Source organism: Pelophylax lessonae (genome assembly GCF_965119305.1).
Source record: "Pelophylax lessonae genome assembly, chromosome: 5".
Taxonomy (NCBI): domain Eukaryota; kingdom Metazoa; phylum Chordata; class Amphibia; order Anura; family Ranidae; genus Pelophylax; species Pelophylax lessonae.
In genome coordinates this window covers 381298157-381313318 of record NC_138772.1, presented here as the reverse complement: position 1 = coordinate 381313318, position 15162 = coordinate 381298157, and the positions used below count along the sequence as shown (strand labels likewise).

General features: G+C 40.3%; 1 protein-coding gene across 7 annotated transcripts in view; it reads right to left on the bottom strand.

Annotated features, from left to right (window-relative positions):
- SPIRE1 (spire type actin nucleation factor 1) overlaps positions 1–15162 on the bottom strand; it is a 294445-nt gene that overhangs the window by 14103 nt on the left and 265180 nt on the right. For all 7 annotated transcript variants that reach the window (XM_082258304.1, XM_082258305.1, XM_082258306.1 and 4 more), the window contains 4 exons: positions 12048–12185; positions 1295–1365; positions 975–1002; positions 739–875 (listed from right to left, as the gene is read on the bottom strand). In XM_082258304.1, coding sequence (XP_082114430.1) covers positions 739–875; positions 975–1002; positions 1295–1365; positions 12048–12185 — 374 coding nt within the window. The remainder of the gene's footprint in view (positions 1–738; positions 876–974; positions 1003–1294; positions 1366–12047; positions 12186–15162) is intronic.

Genomic DNA, 15162 nt, shown 5'->3' with positions numbered 1-15162 from the left:
GCAATCGCGGCAAACCGCATCTCGTGAAGCTTGTCGCCCAAAAAAAGTTCAGTAGCTTATTTTGGGCAACATACTTCACTGATTGCAGCGCGATTTATCACGGAACAATCGAGGCAGAACCACATTACATTTTTAGGGGCAATTTAAATGAATGCCATCTGAAATGTGTTTTGCGAGTTGTCATTCACACCTGGGCGTTTTAAAATTGAGGGCAGAAACATGGCAAATCTGCCTGTGATTCAAATTGCCCAGGTGTGAATGCCGTCTAATCTTTTTCACCCCTCCCCCTAGCGCTTTCTATTGGCGAAACAAAACTGTCTTTTTTAAAAAAATAATTCAAAAAAAGTGTGGAGCTTTAAAACGCTTCTAAAATGCTTGTAATACACTTCTAAAAAAGCTCAAAAACTCTCAAATAAAAACACTTGAAAGTCGCTCTGCTCAGGTGTGAAAGCAGCAGGATAACTGAAATTTTACTGGCAATCACACAGGATGGGAATGTGCTACAAATTCAGATCAATGCAGAGCTGCCAATCCCCACAAAAATCTCTAGTAGTGGTCTGAAGTGTCTTCTTCACCAGTAAAGAGATAGCTTTGGTAAGGGTACCACATCTTACATTTAAGAGGCTGCAGGGATGTGTTTTAACACAGGATTCAAACAAAAATTACAGTAATTATTTAAAATAACTGAAAAAAAAAAAAAAAAACAGACACAAATGTACACTTTTCTACATGGCTTACTTAGGTAAGCTCCGAGGTGGTCGATGATGACTGGTGGAGGGCTTCTCAGGCCTAAGGAAACTATCCCCTCTCTGCAAGGTAGAAGGTCCCAGTGAAAAGATGGGGAGTGTGGAATATGGCTTGGAAGGTAATCTCATCTGTTATGAAAAATTCATATAAAAAGTATGTGTCAATACAGTATAAGTGAACATGGGATAATCACTCTAATCTTTACTGGCTTTGTACTTCCAGCTTACCTTTTTGCAGCACTGTGAACACACAGGCCTATGAAGAAACAAACACAGAATCACATTACTAATATTCTAGAATTGGTGAATGAACTGTCAGTTCTACAAAGACTGACAAGAGCCTTCCACCGTAGAAATAAAATACTACTCACTCAAGAATGGAAATGTTTAAATAAATGTTGTAAGACAGACACAAATACACTTCTTTGTAGAGCAAATCTGGTACATTTTCTGATCTATTACACAATAAATGACCATTTGAAAAAAACAAAAAAAAAACAAAAAATAATAAAAAAAAAATTAAAAGCACATTACAGACAGGAATTTACCGTTTGCAGAACTGACATGTGTAAGACCAGGTGAACAAGGAAAATCTCTTTGTCCGACAACATAAACAAAGCTGTACAAAGAAAGAGAAGAGAGTACATGATCAAAACACAATACTATCTGCAGAATTGCACATGCTTTCTAAACTGTTGCATGTCCAGCAATATAGGGATGCTTATGCTGATATCATGGTTGCATCGATTACTTTCCCACTAATTTACAGTGGGGGAAATAAGTATTTGATCCCCCTGTAGATATTGCAAGTTTGCCCACTTACAAAGAAATGAAGGGTCTATAATTTTATACCATAGGTATATTTTAAATGATAGAGATAGCATATCAGCCAAAAATCCAGAAAAAAAACACATAAAACAAATGCTATAAATTTATTTGCAGTTCAGTGAGTGAAAGTAGTATTGATCCCCAAGCAAAACATGACTTAGTACTTGGTGGAGAAACCCTTGTTGGCAAGCACAGAGCGGTAAGACGTTTCTTGTAGCTAGTGACCAGGTTTGCACACATCTCAGGGGGGATATTGGTCCACTATATTTTTCGGGTCTTTTCAAAATCCTTAAGGTTTCTTGGCTGTCTCTTGGCAACTCAAATTTTCAGCTCCCTCCATAAATGTTCAATAGAGCCACTCCTTTGTTGCCTTGGCATTATGTTTTGGGTCATTGTCATTCCTGAAGACCTATTATTGACCCATCTTCAGTGTTCTGGCTGATGGAAGAAGGTTCTCATCCAATTTTTTACAATACAGAGGCCCATCCATTGGCCCCTCAATGCCACAAAGTCCTTTTGTACCTTTAGCAGAAAAATAGTCCTAAAGCATAATGTTTCCACCTCTATGCTTGTCAAGTGACAGCCAAGAAGCCTTAAGGATTTAGAGAAGATCTTTAAGGCCCCTTTCACACGGTCCGCATTCCGTTGCGGACCGTGCTCTGCTCAGTGGGGATCGATCCGCCGATCCCCGCTGAGCAGGCGGATGATCGGAACGCCACTGTGAAAGAGCCCTAAATAAGAATGGACCAAAATCCATTCCTGAGATGTGTGCAAACCTGGTCACCAACTACAAGAAACGTCTTACATCTATGCTTGCCATCAAGGGTTTCTCCACCAAGTACGAAGTTCTGTTTTGCTTGGGGATCAAATACTTCTTTCACTCACTGAACTGCAACTTAATTTATAGCATTTGTTTATGTGGTTATTTCTGGATTTTTGGTTGATATTCTCTGTCTCGATTATTTAAAATACACCTATGATAAAAAAATTATAGAGCCTTTATTTCTTTGTAAGTGGGCAAACTTCCAAACACAGCAGGAGATCAAATACTTATTTTTCTCCCTGTAGTTATCATATGTGGATATGACTGCATATTCCATGTCTACTATCCTAGGCATCTCAGGCAAAGTTCAGTCATGGTAAAGAGTACCAGTGGAACATACTGATAGGTTTTTTTCTCAAACTTAAAGGGTTAGTTTGTCTTTACGGGAAAAAAATGTAAAGGTAAACTAATGTCGGAACCCTCCCTACGCCCCCAGTCCCCACTGGTGCTTACAGGACAGACCATATCGGGGGGGGGGGGGGGTAGAGGGAGTTTTTTCTGTAAAGGGGAACACTTTAAAGTGAACCTGTGCTTTACCCATGTTGGTCAAAGCAACATATTTTATTATCTGCTGCCCTCTCTAGATGCCAGAAATGAAGACAGGAGGCCCAACTTGAGCTTCAAGTCGCATCCAAATGAAGCAGTATCAGAGCAAAGGAAATGTGTGCTCCTTGGGAGGGCAGCAGTTAAAAGCACATGTTGCTGTGCCATGCAATGGAAAAGCACAAGGTAATGTACAATTATTCTTATTGTGTTAGCTTGCTCAGAAATAACTTCATTTTCTCTCTTTACCCTTAATCTGAGGGTGCCTCTTGAAACCATCAGAGCGGAGGAGAGATCGGACAGACACACTTTCCCATTTCTGTACAGTTCTATCTAAATTCAGTAGGTTGCATGCCTTGTAAATCATGTAAGCCTTGTCTATGTACACATTTATTACATTGCGTCTGTTTGCAATAAACAAGTCATAGCAAGTTTTAGCTACAAGTTTAATTAGCTCCCTGGTGAGCTGTTACACGATATAAAAACACCATCCATGTTCAATAATATAGAGACTTCAGGTTACACACTAAAGAGAAACATGCAAACTAGTTTATCCCAATAAATTGTCTTCTTGATAAATACATACAGCGGGTAAAATAAGTATTGAACACGTCACCATTTTTCTAGGTACATATATTTCTATAGATGCTATTGACATGACATTTTCACCACGTCAATAATAACCCATGCAATCCATACATACACAGAAACCAAAATAAAGAAACACAGAAATTAAGTGATGTGTAATAAAATGGAATGACACAGGGAAAAAGTATTGAACACGCTAACTGAAATGTATTTAATACTTTGTACAAAATCCTTTGTTGGTAATGACCACTTCAAGACGCCACCTGTATGGAGAAACTAGTCACATGCATTGCATGGGTAGAAGTTTGCCAGTACCTTATGCTGAAAACAGCCCGACACGATGATGTTCCCACCTGCAAACTTCACTGTTGGTATGGTGTTTTTGAGGTGGTGTGCAGTGCCTTTTGACCTCCAAACACGGTGTGTATTATGGCATCCAAAGAGTTACATTTTGGTCTCATTTGACCAGACTATATTCTCCCAGTATTACTCAGGCTTGTTTAAATGTTGTGCAGCAAACTTTAAATGAGCTTCAACATGCTTTTTTTTCAGCAATGGAGTCTTGCGTGGTGAGCGTGCATACAGGCCATGGTGGTCGAGTGCCACCATGGCCTTTTCTTTGAAATAATTGTACCTGCTAATTCCAGGTCTTTCTGAAACTCTCCACAAGTGGTCCTTGGCTCTTGAACAACTCTTCTGATAATTCTTTCTACTCCTCTGTCACAAATCTTGGGAGGAGCACCTGGTCTTGCCAGGTTTATGGTGAAATTATGTTCTTTCCACTTCCAGATTATGGCCCCAACAGTGCTCACTAGAACTTTCGGAAGTTTAGAAATGCTTCTGTAACCAATGCCATTATTATGTTTTGCAACAATAAGGTTGCGAAGGTCTTGAGAGACCTCTTTGCTTTTACCCATCATGAGATGTTTCTTGTGTGACACCTTGGTAATGAGACACCTTTTTTAGGTTTTGTAGGTTGAGACTGAACCAGCTTATATTAATTTGCACTGGCAAAGGGCAGAATTTTTTTCTAATTACTGATAGATTTCAGCTAGTGTCTTGGCTTTCCATGACTTTTTGCATCTCCCTTTTTTTGTGTGTTCCATATTTTGTTTCCCCGTGTCAATCCATTTATTTATTTATTTATTTATTTACACATAAGCTAATTGCTGAACTTATTTGTTTTGGTTTCTTTGAATGTATGGATTGCGCTGGTTGTTACCGACATGTGGTGAAAGTTTCATGCCAATAGCACCTTTAGAAATATATTTACCTAGAAAAATGGTGATGTGTTCAATACTTATTTTACCCGCTGTATAAGTGTACAACCAGAAACAGAAGCTGAGGAATTGGCGATCAGCTGTGTTTTCTATAGTCCCCTTTTGCAAATTATTAAATTAATGAGCGACTGCTACATCTTCCTTGGGTAGCGGTCATAAAACACCCGTAAGGTATTTGCAGCTTTTTCCATCCTGTTGTAGGTTGTTTTACCTCTATGGGGTGTTGCCCCTAACTTGCAGATAAGTTTTGCTCTTCATACAATCCTTGTAGAGGCACTTTCAAAGTGGTGCGCAACTTATATATAGTATTTGCAATTGCTGTTTTTATTACAGTTCTTTGTTAGGTGGCAACAATAAACTCAAGGGAAATCGTTCAGAATGATAAATCAAATAATAAATGACTCTGATGTTGCCTAAAGTGTTACTAAACCCACAACAGTAAAATCTGTCTGTATATGCAGTAAAGCATGCTTGTTATATTCCCTGTGAAACCCAAGAGGTTAATCCTGCTGTCACCGAACTAGTGGTGTGAGCCCACTGGCGAGCAGGTGACATGGGATCCCCCAGGGCATGGAATCGAAGAGCCAGCCGATGTTCTGTCAGGTATCCATCACAGGAGTTTGGACTTTGCTGCATGCTGACCCCAGATTACGACTCCCAGGTTCACCCTGCTCGCGAGGAGAGTTCCCAAAGACACAGTGCAGGCACGGATGGACGGAGCAGCAGACAAATGTAATCAGGAGAACTAGCCGAGTCGGTACATAAGAGATCAGTCCACAAAAAGTCAGGTTAGGAATGATTGCACGAAATGGGCTCACTAACAAGTGCTGCTGAAGCAACCAGAAACTGGTCTGAGTGGGATTTAAATAGGGAGACACATGGGAGGCTGGACAGGAAGTAGCAGGAATGAAGGTATATTAACCATCAGGTGAAGCGGGCGACACTCCTAGCTGCTAAGTCAGTTCAGCAAGAGCAGAGCACAAGCTTGTGGAAGGTGCCAGTAGAACAACAGGTGCCAGTAGACATACAGCAGCAAAAGGTAGTTTGCTGAAAACGTATGCAAACTGTAAGACACAGATCAGCTCCGTGGCTGATCTGTGACACCTGTGCAAGGCTGTTTGATCCTGTCTTCTCTGATCCTCCCCTCCTTCCACTTTCCCCAATTCATCTCCTGATAGTACAGAGTCTTGGGGGCACTATGCATATGCTCAGTTTGGTGTGTATTGCTAGAGAGGTTTTTTGACAAGAGCGTCAGGGATCATGCAGCCTCATAGGATAGTTAGAAGAGAATGAAAACTCTCCCCCCCCCCCCCCTACAAGCTTTACTAGAAACTGAAGAGAAGTCACAAGACTTACAGTTGTGCTCATAAGTTTAAACACAAAAGAAGGTCCTGGCGCTAGTCCTTTAAGCAGATTCCTGAAAGGTCATAGATCCAAATGCTATAATACTATGGCTGTGACCTGTAATAATCTGTTACACCAAGGCTGCCAAATCCCTAATATGGGATGATTTGTTATAGTATTGACAGTGCTCATAAGTTTACATACCCTGGCAGAATTTATGATTTCTTGGCCATTTTTATGAGAATATGAATGATTACACAAAAACTTTTCTTTCACTCATGGTTAGTGTTTGGCTGAAGCCATTTATTATCAATCAACTGTGTTTACTCTTTTTAAATCATAATGACAACAGAAACTACCCAAATGACCCTGATCAAAAGTTTACATGCCCTGGTGATTTTGGCCTGATAACATGCACACAAGTTGACACAAAGGGGCTTGAATGGCTATTAAAAGGTAACCATCCTCACCTGTGATCTGTTTGCTTGTAATTAGTGTGTGTGTATAAAAGGTCAATGAGTTTCTGGACTTCTGACAGACCCTTGCATCTTTCATCCAGTGCTGCACTGACGTTTCTGGATTCTGAGTCATGGGGAAAGCAAAATAAATGTCAAAGGATCTGCAGGAAAAGGTAGTTGAACTGTATAAAACAGGAAGGGGATATAAAACGATATCCAAGGAATTGAGAATGCCAATTAGCAGCGTTCAAACTCTAATCAAGAAGTGGAAAATGAGGGATTCTGTTGAAAATAAACCACGGTCAGGTAGACCAACTAAAATTTCAGCCATAACTGCCAGGAAAATTTTTCGGGATGCAAAGAAAAACCCACAAATAACTTCAGGTGATATACAGGACTCTCTGAAAACATGTGGTGTGGCTGTTTCAAGATACACAAGGATACACAACCTTGAAGAAAGATGGGTTGCATGGTTGAGTCACCAGAAGAAAGCCATTACTACGAAATGCCAAAGTATCCCACTTACAATACGCCAAACAGCACAGAGACAAGCCTCAAACCTTCTGGCACAAAGTCATTTGGAGTGATGAGACCAAAATTTAGCTTTTTGGCCACAACCATAAACGCTACATTTTGGAGAGGAGTCAACAAGGCCTATGATGACAGATACACCATTCCTACTGTGACACACGGAGGTGGATCGCTGATGTTTTGGGGGATGTGTGAGCTACAAAGGCACAGGAAATTTGGTCAGAAATGATGGCAAGATGAATGCAGTATGTTATCAAAAAATACTGGAGGAAAATTTGCATTCATCAGCCCGGAAGCTGCACATAGGACGTACTTGGACATTTCAACATGACCATGATCCTAAAAACAAGGCCAAGTCGACCTGTCATTGGCTACAGCAGAATAAAGTGAAGGTTCTGGAGTGGCCATCTCAGTCTCCTGTCCTCAATAACATTGAGCCACTCTGGGGAGATCTCAAACGTGCAGTTCATGCAAGACAGCCCAAGAATTTGCAGGAACTGGAGGCTTTTTGCCAGGAAGAATGGGCAGCTTTACCATCTGAGAAGATAAAGAGCCTCATCCACAAATACCACAAAATACTTCAAGCTGTCATTGATGTTAAAGGGGGCAATACACGTAAACTTTTGATCAGAGTCATTTGGGTCGTTTCTGTCGTCATTATGATTTAAAAAGAGTAAACACATTTGATTGATAATAAATGGCTTCAGCCAAAAACTAACCATGACTGAAAGAAAAGTTTTTGTGTTATCATTCATATTCTCTGAAAAATGGCCAAGAAATCATAACTTCTGCCAGGGTATGTAAACCTATGAGCACAACTGTATACTGCTGATGAGGAAAGGTATTTAGCAGTTTATATTTACTAAAATAATTGCATTTCCATGTTCTGTGTACTGTGGGAGACCAGATATAGTGAATGCAGGGTCCTGGGTTTAGTAAGTTAGTTTAACAGAAAATTGATAGGCATATTGCCACTTATTTTCAGTAAAGCCCTCTACACAAATGTATTCAAAATGTTTATATAGCCAGAACTTTTCTTTGGTAGTTTTGGATAGAGAAGGTAACAATTGTCAGAAAGACAAAAAGTGATAGGAAACCCACAATTTTACATTTGTCTTTAGAAGAAGAGGTGAGGAAAATCGTCCAATGGGCACCAATCTGTTTCAGTTCCTCACTTTGTAAAGATTTATTTTCATTTCTGATTGTAATTTCTGGACAGGAAGGGAAATCTTCCCAACAGTACACATACCGCAAAAAAAAAAAAAAAAAATCCACTGACAAGGATTTTAGTCCTTTCCTACTCTATTTAACCACTTGCCGACTGCCGCCCGACTATATACAGTGGCGGTCAGCCCCTCCCAGGCAAAGTGACGTACCGGTACGTTACTAGCCTGGGAGCGAATAGGGGGCGAGCGCGCGCCGCCGGAGGCGCGCTCCCCCCCTGCTCGTACCAGAGGAAGCCCGCGCGTGTGACTGGCGGACCTGATGTCCGCCGGTCACTTGCGATCGTCGGGCAGAGGGGGAGAAAGGCAGGCAGCTAGTGTAAACAAAGCCGCCTGTCATTCTCCCCTGTGTAAAAACACAGATCACTGGGTCCTGCTATGTAGGACTGTTGATCTGTGCTATTACACCACTAGCCAATATCCAATGACAGTTAGAAGCACGCCCCTAGGGACACACTTAACCCCTCCCTCTCCAATAAAGTTAACCCCTTCCCTCCCAGTGTCATTTTTACAGTAACAGTGCACATGTATAGCACTGATTACTGTAGTAATGTCACTGGTACCCCCAAAAGTGTAAAAAATGTCAGTCAAGGGTCCGATCTGTCCGCCGCAATTTTGCAGTACCGCAAAAAAATTGCAGATCACCGCCATTACGCGTTAAAAAAAAAAAACAAAAATGACAAAAATCTTTCCCTTAGTTAGTAAACGCAATAACTTTTGCGCAAACCAATCAAAATACGCTTATTGTGATTTTTTTTACCAAACATAAGTAGCAGAAAACAAATTGGCCAAAATTTAAAAAAAATTTTGATTTTTACTTTTTTTGGGGGGGAATTTCATATAAAAAAATGTGAAAAATATTGTTATTTTTGCAAAATTGTCACCCTTTTTTTGTTTATAGCGCATGATCAAAAAAATCGCACAGGTGATCAAATACCACCAAAAGAAAGCTCTGTTTGCGGGAAACAAAGGACGTCAAATTCGTTTGGGTACAGCGTCACACGACCGCGCAATTGTCCGTCAAAGTCACGCAGTGCCGAATCGCAAAATACCCCCTGGTCAGGAAGGGGGTAAAATCTTCCGGGGCTTAAGTGGTTAACTGGTTTTAAAGGTTTTGGCAAAAAATATACTATGACCGTTGCTTATTAAATACTTTAACCCTCAGTTTACCCTCAGTTCCAATCGGTGTCTACCTGGATTTTAAATGATTGTTCTGGATGTAGCTTTAAAAAAGATAATTTAATTTAAAATTCATTTTAATTTAATTTTAAAAGCACTTTAATGCACTGGTGCTTTCTAATTATATCCTAACACAGGGCATCTATGCGCCCCCTCCCCCCCCCTCCCCTAATTGGAAGTCGAAGCACCCTGCTTAGACTGTAATTGCAGAGCTACAGTGCCTTGCGAAAGTATTCGGCTCCTTGAACTTTGCGACCTTTTGCCACATTTCAGGCTTCATAGATATAAAACTGTAATTTTTTGTGAAGAATCAACAACAAGTGGGAGACACAATCATGAAGTAGAACGAAATTTATTGGATATTTCAAACTTTTTTAACAAATAAAAAATTGAAAAATTGGGCATGCAAAATGATTCAGCCCCCTTAAGTTAATACTTTGTAGCGCCACCTTTTGCTGCGAGTATAGCTGTAAGTCGCTTGGGGTATGTCTCTATCAGTTTTTCACATCGAGAGACTGAAATTTTTGCCCATTCCTCCTTGCAAAACAGCTCGAGCTCAGTGAGGTTGGATGGAGAGCGTTTGTGAACAGCAGTTTTCAGTTCTTTCACAGATTCTCGATTGGATTCAGGTCTGGACTTTGACTTGGCCATTCTAACAACTAGATATGTTTATTTGTGAACCATTCCATTGTAGATTTTGCTTTATGTTTTGGATCATTGTCTTGTTGGAAGACAAATCTCCGTCCCAGTCTCAGGTCTTTTGCAGACTCCATCAGGTTTTCTTCCATAATGGTCCTGTATTTGGCTCCATCCATCTTCCCATCAATTTTAACCATCTTCCCCGTCCCTGCTGAAGAAAAGCAGGCCCAAACCATGATGCTGCCACCACCATGTTTGACAGTGGGGATGGTGTGTTCAGGGTGATGAGCTGCGTTGCTTTTACGCCAAACATAACATTTTGCATTGTTGCCAAAAAGTTCGATTTTGGTTTCATCTGACCAGAGCACCTTCTTCCACATGTTTGGGGTGTCTCCCAGGTGGCTTGTGGCAAACTTTAAACTACACTTTTTATGGATATCTTTAAGAAATGGCTTTCTTCTTGCCACTCTTCCATAAAGGCCAGATTTGTGCAGTATACGAGCTGTAGATCTCTGCAGTTCATCCAAAGTGATCATGGGCCTCTTGGCTGCATCTATGATCAGTCTTCTCCTTGTTTGAGCTGAAAGTTTAGAGGGATGGCCAGGTCTTCTTAGATTTGCAGTGGTCTGATACTCCTTCCATTTCAACATTATCGCTTGCACAGTGCTCCTTGGGATGTTTAAAGCTTGGGAAATCTTTTTGTATCCAAATCTGGCTTTAAACTTCTCCACAACAGTATCTCGGACCTGCCTGGTGTGTTCCTTGTTCTTCATGATGCTCTATGCGCTTTAAACGGACCTCTGAGACTATCACAGTGCAGGTGTATTTATATGGAGAATTGATTACACACAGGTGGATTCTATTTATCATCATTAGTCATTTAGGTCAACATTGGATCATTCAGAGATCCTCACTGAACTTCTGGAGAGAGTTTGCTGCACTGAAAGTAAAGGGGCTGAATAATTTTGCACGCCCAATTTTTCAGTTTTTTATTTGTTAACAAAGTTTGAAATATCCAATAAATTTCGTTCCACTTCATGATTGTGTCCCACTTGTTGTTGATTCTTCACAAAAAAAAAATTACAGTTTTATATCTTTATGTTTGAAGCCTGAAATGTGGCAAAAGGTTGCAAAGTTCAAGGGGGCCGAATACTTTCGCAAGGCACTGTATATTTACTGTATGTTATTGAGTATTGTTTTTCTCTTCTTTTGATTGCTTGTTTTGTCTGTTTTTTTTGCCTTGCAGTGGTTTATTGCACTGCCTTTTGTTATAAACTTCAATATTTAGTAAAAACAGAATAAAAAAAAAAAAAAAAAAGAAAAAATTTAGAAAACCTTGGGAGGTTTAAAATTGTACATTCGGCTTCACAAAAAACAACACATTATGCTGTCTCATTTGGGAACAGCAGCATAATGTGCTAAGCCTATCTACCAACTAGGGCTCCCTTTCTGTTTAAACAGTGAAGTCCACAACCAAATTTTGCAGAAGCTTCTTAAAATCATCAGCATCCAGTTATGGCTCCATCTAGGATTATTGTAGAGACCGAGCAGCCGTTGGGACCAGTGCCCCGGGTGAAATGGGAGGGAGAAGTGTCCTGTTCTTTCGGGGCGCTCTCCTGTAGCAGTTGCTGAGGTCATCAAGGGCAACAGTAGAGACCCATATAGGAAAGCACAGTGTTCCTTTTTTTTTTTTTTTGTAAAGCTCAACTTACACTTTAAGCACACCTCAGTGCTGCGCTTCAGTCTAGCGTTGGCAAAAAGATGCCCATGTGCACTGGGCCAAAAATCTTTACCAACCCTTAGAAAATTGACAAAAGAAATGTTAAAGTAAGCTGTAATGTTTCTATAATTTTAAAAGATTTTACCTTTCCTTTCTTGAGAGCATTGTAGACATCTTTATACTGCTGATATTTTTCTAGCTCTGCTTTTACCAGCACTTGTCGTATGTGCATGACTTCTTCTACGGTGAGAGCAAGGCATTCAACTGGATAACAAAACTCCTCCTGAAAATGAACGGCCTTCATTATTATAGCAAACAACCACATCATCATCATCAGCTACAAGAGATACGAAGACCTTCAACCAAGCACCTCTGTTAGTAGTAAAAAGATACAGGAGAGCACGGACTGAAAATACCTGGGTATAAACCCATTATTGTTCTTCAGTAAATAAAACAGTATGAAATAAAATAGAACAGATCATCGAAAGAATATCTTTATAGCTCCTCTGCAGTACAATAGAAAACATTTTAAATTTTTGGGGAATATTTTTATATATGGCGTTTTAGAAAAAATCCATAATAAATAATATGAGGTGGGCATTGCAGAGCAGTTAAAGGAAAGGGTTAGTAAGCAAATCAAATATGGGGATTTTATGCTGTGGTGGAATGGGACTTACCTGCACCTTAACACATATATTTTTATTTATATTGTAGCAAAGCATTTATCAATGCGGATCCCCAAAGAAGCCACAACAACATGTGCTAAGAGGTTTTTCTTAATTTTGGATTTTTGCTATTAATCCATTTGCTCCCACAATGGGAAATTAACATATCATGAGCTATTTGGGGCTATCAGAGGACTAGCATTGCAAAGAACTTAAAGGACTTTACTGAGCTTGAACCTTCGCAATGACTGAGGCTCTGTTCATACCTATGTGTTTTGATCATTTGTGGGTGTGATATGTTGTGAATTTTAGGTGTGTTTTGCATGCAACACTTCATCAATATGTAATTTGTATATAACTGCAAACTACACTGAAGATGCGGCAAACAAGATTTTTTGCTTAAGTACTGCACCCATAATACACCTAAAACACATGTGAAGAAAGCCTTTTAATAAAGCACCACTGTAGTGACTAGACAGTGAGACTGCAGGAGTATCTACTGGTCTAGTACTCTCCAGTTTTAGTAAATTAACCCCACTGTGTCACCCTTTACCACCTTTTTGTGTGTGCATGTATATGAAAATGTGTGTGTGTGTGTGTGTGTGTGCATGGATATGGAAAGGTATGTGTGTGTGGATATGGAAAGGGATGTGTGTGTGTGTGTGTGTGTGTGTGTGTGCGTGCGTAAGGATATGGAAAGGGGTGTGCTTACAGATATGGAAAGTGGTTTGTGTGTATAGCTATGGAAAGGTGTGTGTGTGTGTGTGGATATGTGTATGGATATGGAAAGGGGTGTGTGTGTATGTGTATGGACATGGAAAGGGGTGTGTGTGTGTGTGTGGGTGTTTATGTGTATGGACATGGAAAGGGGCGTGTGTGTGTGTATAAGTGACGATTGGTATCGGCGCTACCTTATATGTGATTAGACATTAGAAAAAATGTGAGTGATATAGATTACATACTAATGTGACCCGAGTACTTGTGGGTGTGAATTCAGTGCGAAAATAATAAATGGTTAAATAAGATAAAATTATTTATTAAGACAATACAAGGTTAAACCAAACTCAAAACCAAAGAAATGTGATGGTGAGTAAAAAAACAACAAAATCAATCATTAAACAATTATTAAGGGATGGCACCTGTTCCCACTGAAGGGGAATATTAGATGATAACAGCCAGTGCATAAAATGCCTGGATGTATGTGCCAAAAAGTGTGTGGTTATCCAATGATAGTGAGCATCATAAAGTGAAAGTGAAAAAAATGAATGTGCTTATCCAAAGACACCACTAGATGGCGTGTTGACAATACGATCTGTGAGTTGTCCACACTAGCTGAGTGGTAAAGGGGATCTTACTCCGTTTCCAGGGGAGCAGTGAGCCGTCCCTTAATAATTGTTTAATGATTGATTTTGTTGTTTTTTTACTCACCATCACATTTCTTTGGTTTTGAGTTTGGTTTAACCTTGTATTGTCTTAATAAATAATTTTATCTTATTTAACCATTTATTATTTTCGCACTGAGTTCACACCCACAAGTACTCGGGTCACATTAGTATATAATCTATATCACTCACATTTTTTCTAATGTCTAATCACATATAAGGTAGCGCCGATACCAATCGTCACTTATTAATTTTCTCACATTCACCCTTGCACCCCGCGGGTTGATTGGTGGCAGCTTACACCTATTTTTCACTTCACATCTTTTCACGTTTTACAGTCCATAGCGCTGGTCATTTCTTTATAATCGTGTGTATGTGTATGGACATGGAAAGGGGTGTGTGTGTGTGTGTATGGACATGGAAAGGGGTGTGTGTGTGTGTGTGTGTGTGTGTGTATGTGTATGGACATGGAAAGGGGTGTGTGTGTGTGTGTGTGTGTATGTGTATGGACATGAAAAGGGGTGTGTGTGTGTGTATGGACATGGAAAGGGGTGTGTGTGTGTGTATGTGTATGGACATGGAAAGGGGTGTGTGTGTATGGACATGGAAAGGGGTGTGTGTATGTGTATGGATATGGAAAGGGGTGCGTGTATGTGTATGGATATGGAAATGTGTGTGTGTATGTGTATGGATATGGAAAGGGGTGTGTGTGTATGTGTATGGACATGGAAAGGGGTGTGTGTGTGTGTGTGTATGTGTATGGACATGGAAAGGGGTGTGTGTGTGTATGGACATGGAAAGGGGTGTGTGTGTGTGTGTATGGACATGGAAAGGGGTGTGTGTGTGTGTGTGTATGGACATGAAAAGGGGTGTGTGTGTGTGTGTATGGACATGGAAAGGGGTGTGTGTGTGTGTGTGTGTATGGACATGGAAAGGGGTGTGTGTATGTGTATGGAAAGGGGTGCGTGTATGTGTATGGATATGGAAATGTGTGTGTGTATGTGTATGGATATGGAAAGGGGTGTGTGTGTATGTGTATGGACATGGAAAGGGGTGTGTGTGTGTATGTGTATGGACATGGAAAGGGGTGTGTGTGTGTATGTGTATGGACATGGAAAGGGGTGTGTGTGTGTGTGTGTGTGTGTTTATGGACATGGAAAGGGGTGTGTGTGTGTGTATGTGTATGGACATGGAAAGGGGTGTGTGTGTGTGT